Raw genomic sequence first — 13,187 nt, 5'->3', positions numbered from 1 at the left:
ATCCAGGATACTCATGAGAAAGTGGAGAAAGAGAAAGCTGAGATGAGGGTAAGAGCTTTAGGATGCAGAAGAACTTAAGCGTGCCTCCAAGCAGACCGAGGCTGAGAACGCAAGGGCAGAGACGGAGAAAGCTACCCTCCAGGAAATGATTCACACACTCGATGAAGATGAACAAGGATATAAATGGTGAAGCCTAGTTAATGCAATGAACAATCTGTCATGACCTAGTACAGATCACTCGACTGAAATTATAAATACTTGCCCACTCCCCCTTGAGGACACATGATTGCACATACCAATAACCTACAAATTGCCACTTGCATTGATGAACAGGAGTGGTTGTGAATGGGATCATGAATGGTCACTTCTGGCGTTTTCCCCAATTTTGGGGATACAGTCAGAAAACCAGTTTGTCATCATTCATCTCACCCATAAACTCACCATCACTCATTTAAAAACAGCATTTCCCATGAATCCTCAAAGAGAGAGTGGGACGTACTGTTGCAACGCAAGCTCGAGCAGCCAATTCCTGTCCAGTGGCCATATTGGAATCTCAAGTCTGTTAGGACTCTGAAGGTACTGGGTGGCTGTCTTACTGGAAGTCTTTAAAATATCCTCTATTTATACCAGAGGGATTTGAGCTAGAAATTCCACCTGAGACCCTGCCTGTACTGGACGGCAAGTTGTCTCTGACTTTTGTGGGAAAATGAGTCCAACCGATGCTAAACGAGGAGCTAAACGCAGGAAGAACAAGCGGGGCGGTGGCAGCAGTAGCTGCAGTAGTACTGTCTGCAGTACCAGTGGCAAGGCCGGGGTTTCAGCCACGGCCCTGTGTCCTCAAGCCACGGAAACACCCGTGTCTGCCATGGGCTTTTTGACATCAGGGAGCTCTGGAAATGGGAACATGGCCTCTATCACAGGCCTGAACGGAGAGGTGAGAATATACAGTCGACGTGTTGAACACTAGAGATTGCGATACATTTGAGGCCTGACATTCTTCAGTAGCTAGCTAGTTAGTTAAGCTACTGAGGAAGCTAGCTAGTTAACTAGCTAACATTAGCTAACTCCTGATATGGCAACCTGACGTCGACAACAGCCAACAAGTTAGTTTAGCTGGCTAACTAGTGAACTTTCTTTATAAGGTAACGCGTTAGTTCTAACGTTAGCTACTTGCTCAACTTGAACATAAACTAGCCTGGCTGACGTTTATAGCCGTCTTGTTCTAGCTACTCGACAACCACAATGTTGACAGCCCGAAAATAGCAGAATTTGTTTACTCGACAGTCGTTATCTTATTAGCTAACTACGTTAGCTAGCTAACTGTTCGCGACGTTGTGTGAGTGGACGTTAGTTTACACGCTAGCTAGTTAGCCAGTAACAAACGTTAGCTATGACCAAACTGACCATCGCCACTGCACTGTGCCCTTAAACTTACGTATTGTACCTGACTAGCAGCTAACTAGTAACAGTATTTAGCTAGTTAGTAATGCGCGACAATTTGGACAGCCAGTTGGCCTTTCATTTCTTGTCTGGTGTTTTCATATTCACAATTTTAGCAGGAGTAGTGGCTCACCAGACTAACGTTACTGTTTACAAACAGGAAGTCTCAGTCGAGTCTGTCAGTGTCATCGGGTTAGCCTGCTAAGTAGGCCTATAGTTTGTTTACTCAAACCAATTATTTAATAGGTAGGTCATTACTAGTTAGGTCGTAAGGTGTAAGACAACTGCAAGACTACTGTCAGACAGCCAAGTGAGCCAAGTTACTTCCACAACCACCATCCTGCAATATACCAATGGCATAGCTAAAATTACATACTTGGCTGTCAAATGGCATATTGAGTGTCTTGCTTTACTCATGGTTTTTTGTCTCCTCTCAATATATTGTAGCAATGCCTTGTCAGTCTTCTCTATATCACAACATTAGCTAGGGAAACAACATCCACTAATCACCGAAGACTAGGCCTATCATGTGTACGTCACATTGGCTGCATATGCGTATCGGTTTACCATCTTTAGGGCTGAAGAACTTTCTCATATGATGAGCCAATAGTCCCAAACAAGTCCATAATGCAGACTTGTTAATAACTTGCATACCTAGTCACTGTCTAAGCAAATCCAAGGCAAGTCTGATTTGAGCAAAATGCAACGCATTGTATTGCACTCACTCATTCAAAGATTGAGTTTAATTAGCCTAGCTAGCCTATATGCCAGACAGTTTCTCCATCATACACATTCAGTTGGCCCTATCTCTTGCAGGACCGGTTATTGGTCAAATTATACATGTTGTTGGTTGTGTAGTCAAGGAGAGAGAAAGACGGCTGTCAAGAGATGCTGGGTAGTGTACTTACTTTACATGGCATCTGCTACCTGTCTTGGGGAGGTTTGGGGTCAGTCCCACCCAAGACAAACAAAGCAGCTAGGAGGAGACTTTAGTTTGACTTTGAGGTGACAGGCTGCATCCCAAATGGCACCCTATTCCCTATATAATGTACTACTTTTGACAAGGTCCCACAGGACTCTGGTCAAATGTAGTGCACTATGTAGGGAAAAGGGTGCCATTTGGGATGTAGACAAAGGTTCCAGAAAATAAATTGTGAGGAGAACGCATATTGTGAATACTGAACGTGGCAGAATATAGGCCTAGCAACATCAGTGATTATGATAGTGGTCTTATCTTAAATCTTTGTTTCTTGGAAAGCTCAAGATGAACGTAACTTATTGTGGAAGGAATTTGCCTAGATCTGCTCAGTATTTACACTAGTCAGGACTATTATTTACATCTAAGAAGTAATATAATTTTCTCATAAAAACCTCTTGTTTACCTCATCAATGTCTTTTGATTCATTCTTCAGATGTTTACAAAATCTTTGCATAGTGCATACATACACTGCATTTGATCTATCAACTCCAAATCGAGACTACACTCCGCTTATGTAAAGATCAACTGTGGAAGACAGAAACAGCAGGTGAACTTGCTGGCCGTGTCAATATACTGCTGGACCGAGGCATTAATATGAAACATAATATCTGCATATGTTCCTTGAAATATCGCCAGGACACATCATCAACTGCTTTGTGTTTTATTTGTAGTTCAAATAACGTAATTTGGAGACTAACCTTAATTGTGTGTGGCCAAGTAGCCCCCAGCCAGGTCAAGTGCTAACATGCTTCAGATAGCCTTGTAATTGACGCTTGGCATCAGTGCTAATGAGAGGGGTGACTCCGGAGGTGTTGGTTCATGTCGGGCCCTTTGTGTCCTCCAGGTCCCTATGAACGGTAACGTTACGCCACAGTTTTCGGAGGGGCCGGTGAATTCCGACTTCTCTGGAGTCCTTCAGGTAATGCATCACTCACTCTCTCTGCAGCTTCTCCAGTTAGGCCTACGGTAACATAGATCAGCATCAGCGTGTCAGCTTGTCCGCTGTGAGTGTCACTTTCTGTGTGGACTGAAAAGCCCCGGGGTGGCGTTCAGTAGGCACAACATGTATGAAAAGGTTTTGAAATGGAGAAGGCCCATCCTAAACGTTATGACCAATAATAGCTACCAATCAGTTTCCAATTTAAAACATTTTCCACCCGTTTGTGCTTACTGCTCGTGACCCTGTCTTAATTAACTTTGGAACCTGCCTGGGTAGGCTACATATTGGAGGAAAAGTTAGTAGCTACTGGTTACTGCCACTACAGTAGTCCTACACACACTTGTCTAACTGACATCCACTCCGTCTCCAACCACCAGACCCCGTTCACATTTGGCCTGAGCCAGAGGGCCCCATACTCCACCACAGGCGACCGCTGCCTCCTGTGCCGGAGTGAGCGCAAGCCTGACAGCACACTCCATCCTGACACGGGGCTCCCCGGGGCGGGGCAGAACGGTATGGCGCAGTCCCCCAAGTCCCCCAGCGCTCTGCAGCTGCCCCTGTGGGTGTGCCCCGACTGCCGGCGCACGGTGGAGAAGGAGGACCGCCACGCCGCCCTGGAGCAGTCGCTGGTGGTGAGTCACCACAGGCTGGTGGAGGGGTGTGGGTGGAGGGAGGGAGAAGTAGGGTGATGAAAAGGTGATGCTGGACCAATGAACTGAATGATAAAGGCTGTTTAAGTGGATATTTGTGTACAGTTAGTGGATAGCCAAGCCCTAGATGGATGCAGGCAGGCATTGGTGGATTACATCAAGTAACAGAAACCGGGCGCGTTCAAGCAGATACATTTTGTCTAGGCCTTTCAAAGTGTGTTGCATTATGCGGATAAACATTTTCCGACTTGCACCTCCAGGTCGACTGCATGAACTTGACAAAAACCATGTGATCAAAGGTCATGCAGTTTCTTATGAAGTCGCCTTCAAGTTGCTGCAGTTGCTTCTCACCAACTGCACCATGCAGCCATCACCTGCATTGTGGGAGGCACTATTTGTCAATCAATCATTAGGGGACCCACGCTAATGTGACTGAAACAGGAACCAACTTTACTGCGATTCTAAAGATACAGGGGATACCAACGAAAGTGATAATTGAGACCTCTGTAATCAATTAATTTAACACACGTTATGTTTTCAGTTTGTGAGTGTGATATGGGGGTGTAGAAATGTTTTTTTTTTGGACATTTATAAAGAACAACTTCTATAAACAATAGCAGCTATGTTGACACTTCCTTGATCTGAGCCTTGCTGTTGGAAAACCACCACAGTGTCCGACTTTCGACTGTCGCAGATGCCTCCCCCGACTTCACTTGCTGACTTTCATCTACAGTCGGCTTTGTTAGCGTTGCTGCTCGAACACACCCATAGAGACGGCGCAAAAGAGCGAGATGACGACAGGCATACTAAAGGTAGAGCACAACAAGGAATAAAGAGGTACATTGACAGACAGGGCTTGCAGGTGACTGCTGGCTGACTGATCTACAAATTACCTTGTATCATAAATAACTACTCATTATTATTTGTAGATGAGTCAGTCCGTCACCATTTACCCACAATGCATCACCGATTTGATGCTCTCGAACACGGCCAAAGAGAGAGAGACAGACAGATCGACGCGTACCAGACCGACGTGTACCACACAGATGCGAACCATACAGACGCGAACCACACACACAAAGAGGGGGAAACAGGCACGCTACAGGTGGAGTACAGCAAGGAGCTGAAACACCTGAGTCCTGACCATGACCAAACACACACATTGTATAACATTACAATTTCCGTCTGTCTGATGACTCAGCATTATAGAGGCTTTGGTTCCTCCTTTCCTATCAGCGGGAGATAATGACATCAGACAGAAAGCCACACCAGTGTTTAGATGTCTCTCTTGCTGATGCCTTCATTTTAATGGCTGTTCCGCGTGCACTGCCTTGCCTCACTCATAAGGGCCACTCTGTGTTGGCGACGTCTAGCAACTAATGGCTAGGTTAATTGAATTCCAAAGTTGGGAAGAGCCCGACAATTCCTGGAGTGCCCCTCTGTCCTGGAATGCATTTGTTTTTCTTTCCCTCTTTTTCTGCTATTTGCTTGATTACGTTCTCTAATTTCCTTCCTGTTCTGGAATTTCGTCTCTAGTATAATAAGCATCGACCTCTGTGCACTTTGCTGCAATGAAATACTTCAGAGGACAGACCTAAGGTGACAGTTGGTTACGTTAACTCACGTTTATGGTCGCGCTTGGTTGCATTATCACTGCTTTTTTGCATTTATTGGTGTTGATGCACGTTCTGATGCCCTGTCATTTCTCATTCCCCCAGAGCCAAGACTTCCTGTTGCACATGCCTGTGGGTAACGGAGGCTTGGGCCAGGAGCTGCCCGCCGCGGGGGGCAGACTGACCAATGGTGGCACGCCCCCAACCCTCCCAACTCTTCCCGCCCCGGACCTCACCATCCCTATGACTGCTGACACAGTGTGCAGTTGTGAGGCCTGCAACGAGAGACGGTGAGCTGGATGGACGCCGTTGTGGTGGTCACTAGATGACCACGCTTGAAAGGACGAAAGTGTTTGTCGTTTGACATATTGAGCTAGCCTATATGTTCAGGAAGTTTCTAGAAGGCACCACCTGTGCTACCATCCTTTCTAGCATTGTCAGATAATGACTAATCTCGTCCACCAGCCGGCTCTCTCTCTGTCGAACAGTCTGGTTTCACAGCGCCTCAGAACGGGACTTGACTGGAAATCTATGGCTGGAGTGGACGTAAACAACCGCTGCATCTTGTTTTTTTCTTTCAACTTTTTTTTTCTTGTTCTCTAACTGCACTTGATTGAGCTTGCCTGGTGCAATGGAACCAATGGGATAGTCTCAAAAGTGCAAACACCGCCCATGTAGCGCTCCAGGCAGGCTCAGTGAAATGCTCAACGTTTCAAAGAATGCAAATACTATTTTAAAGTTGCACTATGCAGAAATCGCTCCGCCATTTCCTGGTTGCCAAATTTCAGTTTATGCGACAAAATAAGCTAGTGTATTGTAGAGAATCATTGTACCATCTAAACCGCTGTGAAATATATTTTCCATAACCAAAAATGTTGTTTTAGCTGTTTGAAGCTGGTGTACAAAACCGAAAGTAAAAGACTCAAAAACAAAACTTATGAACGGGAATCATAGAAATAGTGCACATAGAACAGATCTACCGCTTCCTAGAATTGCTTTCAAGTAGAATGGTACATCTAAACTCACATTTCTATGTGAATTTGGTTGGGTCGGCCAAAATATTTCCACTTTAACCCATGACTGATATCTACTCCCTCCAGGATCTGCAAAGTATTTTTGTTATCTGTGGCAAAACAAATTGGTGAAGATTTTTGTTGTTGTTGGTCATGTTCATTTAATTTAAAGCAATAAAAAGTCATGTGCTCAGTTCTAGTACGATTTTAAGCAGAATACGTCTATGCTGCCTGCAGCATGATCTATTTTCTTGTGCGCACATATGATAGACAGTTGTTTGTCTGAACATGTCTCTAGAGCCGCTGAGCCAGAGGAGCGTGTATCAATCCTTCACCTGAAATTCTTGATTTATTGCGGCCAGCAGTTAAAACAAAAAAGAATAATGATTCTCGAATCAGTCAAGAGTCATTCAAAAAGAACGACTCTTTCGCGAAATGCACATTACTACCACAGATTTCCCTGCTATTGCTTAGGTCACGTTGATCCGCTCTTTTGTGGTGGGTGTTAGGACCAGAGTATGTGAGCGGAGCTGGAGCAGAGCGTGCCCAATTTGACTGGCGCGAGATTCCTAAAGGCTGGAGCGTCGGCAATCTCGCCAGCTCCAATTTCGCTCCAGTAGCGCTCACTTCATGAGCTCAGGGCATGCCCGGCCCAGGATGCATTTGTAGTGTAGTCTACTTGTGTGCTGCTACAGCCCCTTGCTTTAGCTACTGTCATGGAGTTCACAAAATATTTTCATAAAGAAACTGATAAATCAAGGTGACTTACAAAGATGAGGACCAAGAGAAGGAGTGCGGTGATGTAGTGTCCACAACTAAAGAATCATTGTGCAATCTGAAAAGACACATATCCCAAAAGCGTAATACTAAAAGAAAGGAACGAGGTGGGTAGATAACTAAGTGTGTCATTGTAGCAAAGTATTTATAAACAAAAAATCAGATCTCTTAAATTTTTCGTTCTATTATCTATACAATAGACCATAATTTTTCGTTTAATTTATATTTAATTCTATGTCACATCCTATATGGGAAATTTATAGACTAATGATTTAATACTACAAAATGTTTAAATGCTGAGTGCTTTATGTCCCTACCAGCCTGTTGTGTCGCACTCGCAAATGCTTCACAATGTATTTCTTGAAATAATTGGAATAATATAGCCTAAATAATTCATTTCCGTTCCATCTTAGGCTCCCTGTCTGGCTCCTGACCTATTTGGAGTGTTTATATGCTGTTTAATATGACATGTAGCCTATTTGAAGTGATGTTCGCTTCTTACATTTGTCTTTTCATGTTTATTGAAATACTTTTCATTCAAATCCATATGGTTTGGTTTCAATACTTAAAAACCAATTGGTAGGCCCATGTAGTCACAGAAATAGATGGGTGTTGGTTAAATTGTGATTTTAATGAATAGAGTGAATTTTTAGCGGCAGTTGTCATTTTTTTGGTTTTTTGGTGGAGTTTTTACATTCTCTTGTTTGGAAATTCTTTTCACATGCTTTGTTGACTCTTGTCTTCCGGCACAACGTTGCACTGAGTGCAAAACAATTTGCCCCCACTTTCATGTAAAATGTTTGGAAATAGTTTAGCACGGTCTTTAACTATGATTTTTGTTGGAAAATGACATGGATTCCTGTTCATTGTTCTGCCTGTCAGTCGTAATCTGTCAGTCATCAACCATCGGCTTCACACGCTGACGGGGGGTGGGGGGAGTTTGTTGATGTGTGGTTTGATTGGGCTGTTTTCCATGGAAACAGTTGTCTAAGAGCACCCAGTGACCTCTCACTGATGCATCAGAATTACCTCTTTGACCTTCACCCCCTCCAGGGAGATTTCGGCCGAGTCCGAGCGCGAGTCCCAGCAGCTGCAGAACCACTGGTCGGAGGTACGCTACCTAGTGCGGTGCATCTACCGCCAGACAGGCACGCCGCTGTCCGACGACCACGACCAGTCCCTGGACCGCGACAAGGAGGGCATGAAGGAGTTGGTGGACAGGTAAGAAGACCCAGCTAGAGAGAAGGCAGCATGTCTTCCACACTCTTTCCCTCTGTTTGCCTCTGCATTCCTCCTTTCCCCCCTCTTTCTATTCCTTCCTCCCATCTTTCCTTCCCTCCTACATTCCTTTACACTCTCTCCTTCCTACCCTCCATCTCTCGCTGCTTCCTGCCTCATTCCTTTCTTCCCTTTTGCCCTCCATGCTCTCTCCCATCCCTACCATCCTCTTTTCACGTCCATCTTTTCACTTTAATCTTCAAAGTGATCAGTTATCTGACAAGAGTACCAGAGTAATTATTTAGGAGTGGTTACCTCACTTTTCCTTACCCAATTTTGCCAGATAAGAGAATACCTTCAGAAAATGGTAAGCCATTTCAGAGGCTAAATCTTCCTCTGTGCTACTACTATGGGCTAGGCCATCTGTTACGTTGTACCAGGAAAACTAAATCAAACTCAAGTCATTTGAAAGTGTTTGAGATGCATTTGACACAGGTCTGATCATATGACGGACCACCATAGATAATCACTACAAGTATTAGCATATTGTGCTATTGTATTAGCCTATTGTACACCGGGTCTTATGATGTCCATCTTGCCCACCTCCTGTTCAGGCTGTGCGAGAAGGACCCGTACCAGCTCTACCAGAGGCTGGAGCAGCAGGCCCGCGAGTACGTCCTAGAAATGAAGGTGCGCCTGCTCAAGCACCTGTCGACCAGCTCCAAGGCTGCAGCGGCCGCCGCTCAGGGCCCCCCGCAGGCCCACCAGTTCATCTCGCTGCTCCTGGAGGAGTATAGCGCCCTCTGCCAGGCTGCGCGCACCATCAGCAGCTTCCTCCTTACCCTGGTGAGTCTTCCGCTGTTAGCGATAGCATTAAAGATAGCATCACGTTAGCATTAGAAATAGCATAGTCTTAGACCAGTGGGCTAACAAACAGTCTTGCTCAATAACTTTCAGGGTTAGCATTTCTGTTAGCCATTGCGCTAGCCATTGCGTTAGCCTTACTGTTAGCCTTACTGTTAGCCTTACTGTTAGCCTTACTGTTATCCTTTGTTCTAGCCTTTCCATTATCATTTTGCGTTAGCCTTTATGGTTGCCTTTGTGTTAGCCATTTTGTTAGCATCAGACTAGCACAGAGGGACAATGCTTGGTGTTGCTCAGTGTCTCTTTAGAGGTTTAGCCTGAGTTTTGGCGACAGCCGTGAGTTAGACCAGACTTGCCCCCAATAGGTGAAGGCTAATAAGTAGCGTTGCCTCAGTAACTCGCACAGGATTAACATAGGCTTTAGAATCTCCACAGAACTCAGGTACAAGCCACAGACGGTGTCACAGGATGACTCATACTTTTCGCCTTAGCTTAGGGACAATAGTCATCAGCCTAGACAGCTGCCACTGCTGTGGTTCTGGAATATGGGGTAGCAGCCGTTAAGCCACCTGACAATGGTGGCGTTCCAGTTAAGTTATACACACACACAGTGGGGTCCAGATTATTGACACCCTTGATAAAGATTAGCAGAAATGACTGGATAAAATAAATAATTTAAATACTGAGCTATATTTTATGCTCAAAGACATTTGGTAAATTATATTTTAAACTAATACAATTGCTCAGAGAAAGCGATTTTGTTTATCAAGTAATACAAAAAATTATCTCAAGGTAGGGGTCAAAATTATGAACCTTTCAATACTTCACCTTTCGAGGATAACGGCACTGAGCCTTAAAAATACATTTAAAAAACACCAGTTGGAGAACACATTGTGGGGGATCTTAGAACATTCCTCCATACAGAACCCTTCCAGATCCTTGATATCCTTCGTCTGTGCTTATGGACTGCCCTCTTCAATTCAAACCACATGTTTTCAATGGGTTTCAAGTCCGGAGTCTGAGATGGCCATTGCAAAATGTAGATTTTGTGACCAATTAAGTATTTCTTTGTGGTTTTTGATGTGTGCTTGAGCATACAATATAGCACAGTATTTGAATTATTTATTTTATGCAGTTATTTTTGCTTATCTTCATCAAGGGTGTTAATAATGTTGGACCGCACTGTATATTAAAGGATTTTCAGATGTTTTAATTTTAGTTAGCAGATAGTGATAGAGGATGATAGTGGGGAAAGACAGAAAGGTTGCGTCAAAGGGCTGGATTCGACCCTATGCCAACACAGTAGACGTGCCGGAGGCTGCGGCATTACCGCTAGACCGGCCGCGTAAACTTGTTTTCTAACACTTTTTTTTTTGTCTGGGTTCCACAGGAGAACGAACACCTGCAGAAGTTCCAGGTGACGTGGGAGCTGCACAACAAGCACCTTTTTGAGAACCTGGTGTTCTCCGAGCCCATCCTGCACAGCAGTTTACCAGCACTGGTTGCACAGCTGAGGTAAGATTGAGTCTAATGACAAAACAGCCATTAAGGAGAGGATTTCTCCATAATGTTATTGAAGTGTATGCTTCTGTGAGGATTATTATATATATATTTTTATAGTCTCCTTATATAATCCCTTTGTTTTGTTTGTCTTAGTATAGCAACATCATTAAACCTTGGTCTATCCTCAAACCTAAATAGGCCATTTGTATGATAAACTGGCCTAGCTGTGTGTTTTCAATGTTTCCTTTAAAAAATAATGCAATTTCTGATTAGGCACGGCATGGCCTCCCACGACTTGTACAGCGAGGACATGTACAGGACCCTGCTGGAGAGCTACCAGCAGCTGGAGCAGGAGATGGCCGCCGTGGCGGCCAAGTGGCAGGAGTGTGAGAAGAGGATTGACGACTACGTCGACGAACAGGTACACACACAGACCGAGAGAAACACATCACATACACACACACTATCCCTGTCTCTGATACTCTCCACGGGCTGTTCCTTGTGTGTGACAATGGGACTTCAATAAATGTCCATGACATATTGTGTTGTCCTGAAGGTTTTCTTTTGGTTTTTCTGATGCTTAACAATTAGTTTTTCTCTTTCTGGCAGCTGCTTTTTAAGGTAGAGGGCCAGAATCTCACAAATCAACGGACAGAACCACATAAGTCTTTAATTAGCAAAAATGTAAGTGGTTTATCAAACATGTCATATAAGACAATTACTGTAGGTGTCAGCATTGTCTATCTTTTCATTCCCTAACCCTTACCCTATTATTTATGTCATATTATTTATATAGTCCAACAGAGAAAAGGTGAATAGGTGCTCTTATTTATTAAAAAGCCGACACATTTCGACCTCAATCTGTCAAAGCTCATAATTAATGTCTACCTATTTCCAGACTTTGAAAACAAAACAACGGATGCTGAAGGAAGACTGGGAATTCTTTAAGCAGAGGAGGTTTATAGAAGAACAGGTATGATGGACAAATAGTTAAACTGGTCGGACAGATTTTGACCGTGTACCTTTTTAAACTGCTGTACGTGAATTGTATTATTTTTCTCTTCGCAGTTAACCAACAGTAAGAAATCTTTAGCTGGTGACAGTAACTTTACAGACACGATGAGAATGCTCTCCTCTCGTCTCAGCATTCCAGACTGTCCAAATTGCAATTATCGAAGACGGTGAGTTTGTAGGATTCGTTTTGCTTGTGATTTACAGATGGTGCGTTTTGTTTCTTTGTTGCGTGTCTAAGTAAAATACTTTTTTTTTTTAACCTATGTGGGTTTTGTATGACACAAACCTTTTTGTGCGGGTATGTTTTTATTCATCATTTATTAACCCAAAGTAAAACAAACCATTGTTTCTAGCCAGTACCCAGTGTTATTCAGTGATCCGAAAGGAAATGGGGTATAGCAGTGTTTAGCATCTCATGAACCACATCAATATACGATGACCTGGAACACCACCACTGGCCACCTGCGACCCAACCTTTGTGAAACCCCCTTTTAATTAACAATCCTCCCTCCTCCCCCAGATGCACCTGCGACGACTGCAGCCTCTCCCACATCCTGACGTGCGGCATCATGGACTCGCCCATTGCCGAGGATCTCCACATCAAGCTGCCGCTTCAGGTCACGGAGCCCCCACAGCACCGGGACTACCTGGCTGAGGTGCACCCCCCCAGTCTCTCCTCCGGGGGCAGCTCAGCGTCCGCTTCGGCCTCCAGCTCCCCCATCACCATACAGCAGCACCCGCGCCTCATCCTGCCAGAAGGGGTCGTCACCACCTTGTAAGTTGACCAGGGGTAGCGTTTTCTTTGTTTTATAAAATATTTAGTTATTTATTCAGAAGACCATAGCAAATGTATTTTCCAAACGAGACCTGAGTATATCATGTAAAGCAATAAAATATCACAGAAAAAACCTTTTGAGAGGTAAAACATACTAAAAAAGCAATACATTACAATAATGTACTATATATATATACAGTGGGGAGAACAATTATTTGATACACTGCCGATTTTGCAGGTTTTCCTACTTACAAAGCATGTAGAGGTCTGTCATTTTTATCAAGGTACATTTCCGAACTGTGAGAGACGGAATCTAAAACAAAAATCCAGAAAATCACATTGTATGATTTTAAGTAATTAATTTGCATTTATTGCATGACATAAGTATTTGATCACCTACC

At 44.0% G+C, this 13,187-nt stretch overlaps 1 protein-coding gene across 1 annotated transcript in view; it reads left to right on the top strand.

The window, feature by feature from the left end:
- The first annotated feature begins 542 nt into the window (after positions 1–542).
- Positions 543–13,187, top strand: part of LOC121560977 (protein FAM193A) — a 30,239-nt gene continuing 17,594 nt past the window's right edge. The window contains 12 exon segments of the mRNA XM_045211418.1: positions 543–934; positions 3,264–3,338; positions 3,737–3,991; positions 5,728–5,912; positions 8,466–8,633; positions 9,245–9,476; positions 10,885–11,009; positions 11,271–11,418; positions 11,607–11,681; positions 11,896–11,970; positions 12,066–12,178; positions 12,532–12,786. Coding sequence (XP_045067353.1) covers positions 707–934; positions 3,264–3,338; positions 3,737–3,991; positions 5,728–5,912; positions 8,466–8,633; positions 9,245–9,476; positions 10,885–11,009; positions 11,271–11,418; positions 11,607–11,681; positions 11,896–11,970; positions 12,066–12,178; positions 12,532–12,786 — 1,934 coding nt within the window. The 5' untranslated portion in view covers positions 543–706.

The sequence above is a fragment of the Coregonus clupeaformis genome, chromosome 36, assembly GCF_020615455.1.
Source record: "Coregonus clupeaformis isolate EN_2021a chromosome 36, ASM2061545v1, whole genome shotgun sequence".
NCBI lineage: Eukaryota > Metazoa > Chordata > Actinopteri > Salmoniformes > Salmonidae > Coregonus > Coregonus clupeaformis.
This window is presented reverse-complemented; position numbering and strand designations above follow the sequence as displayed.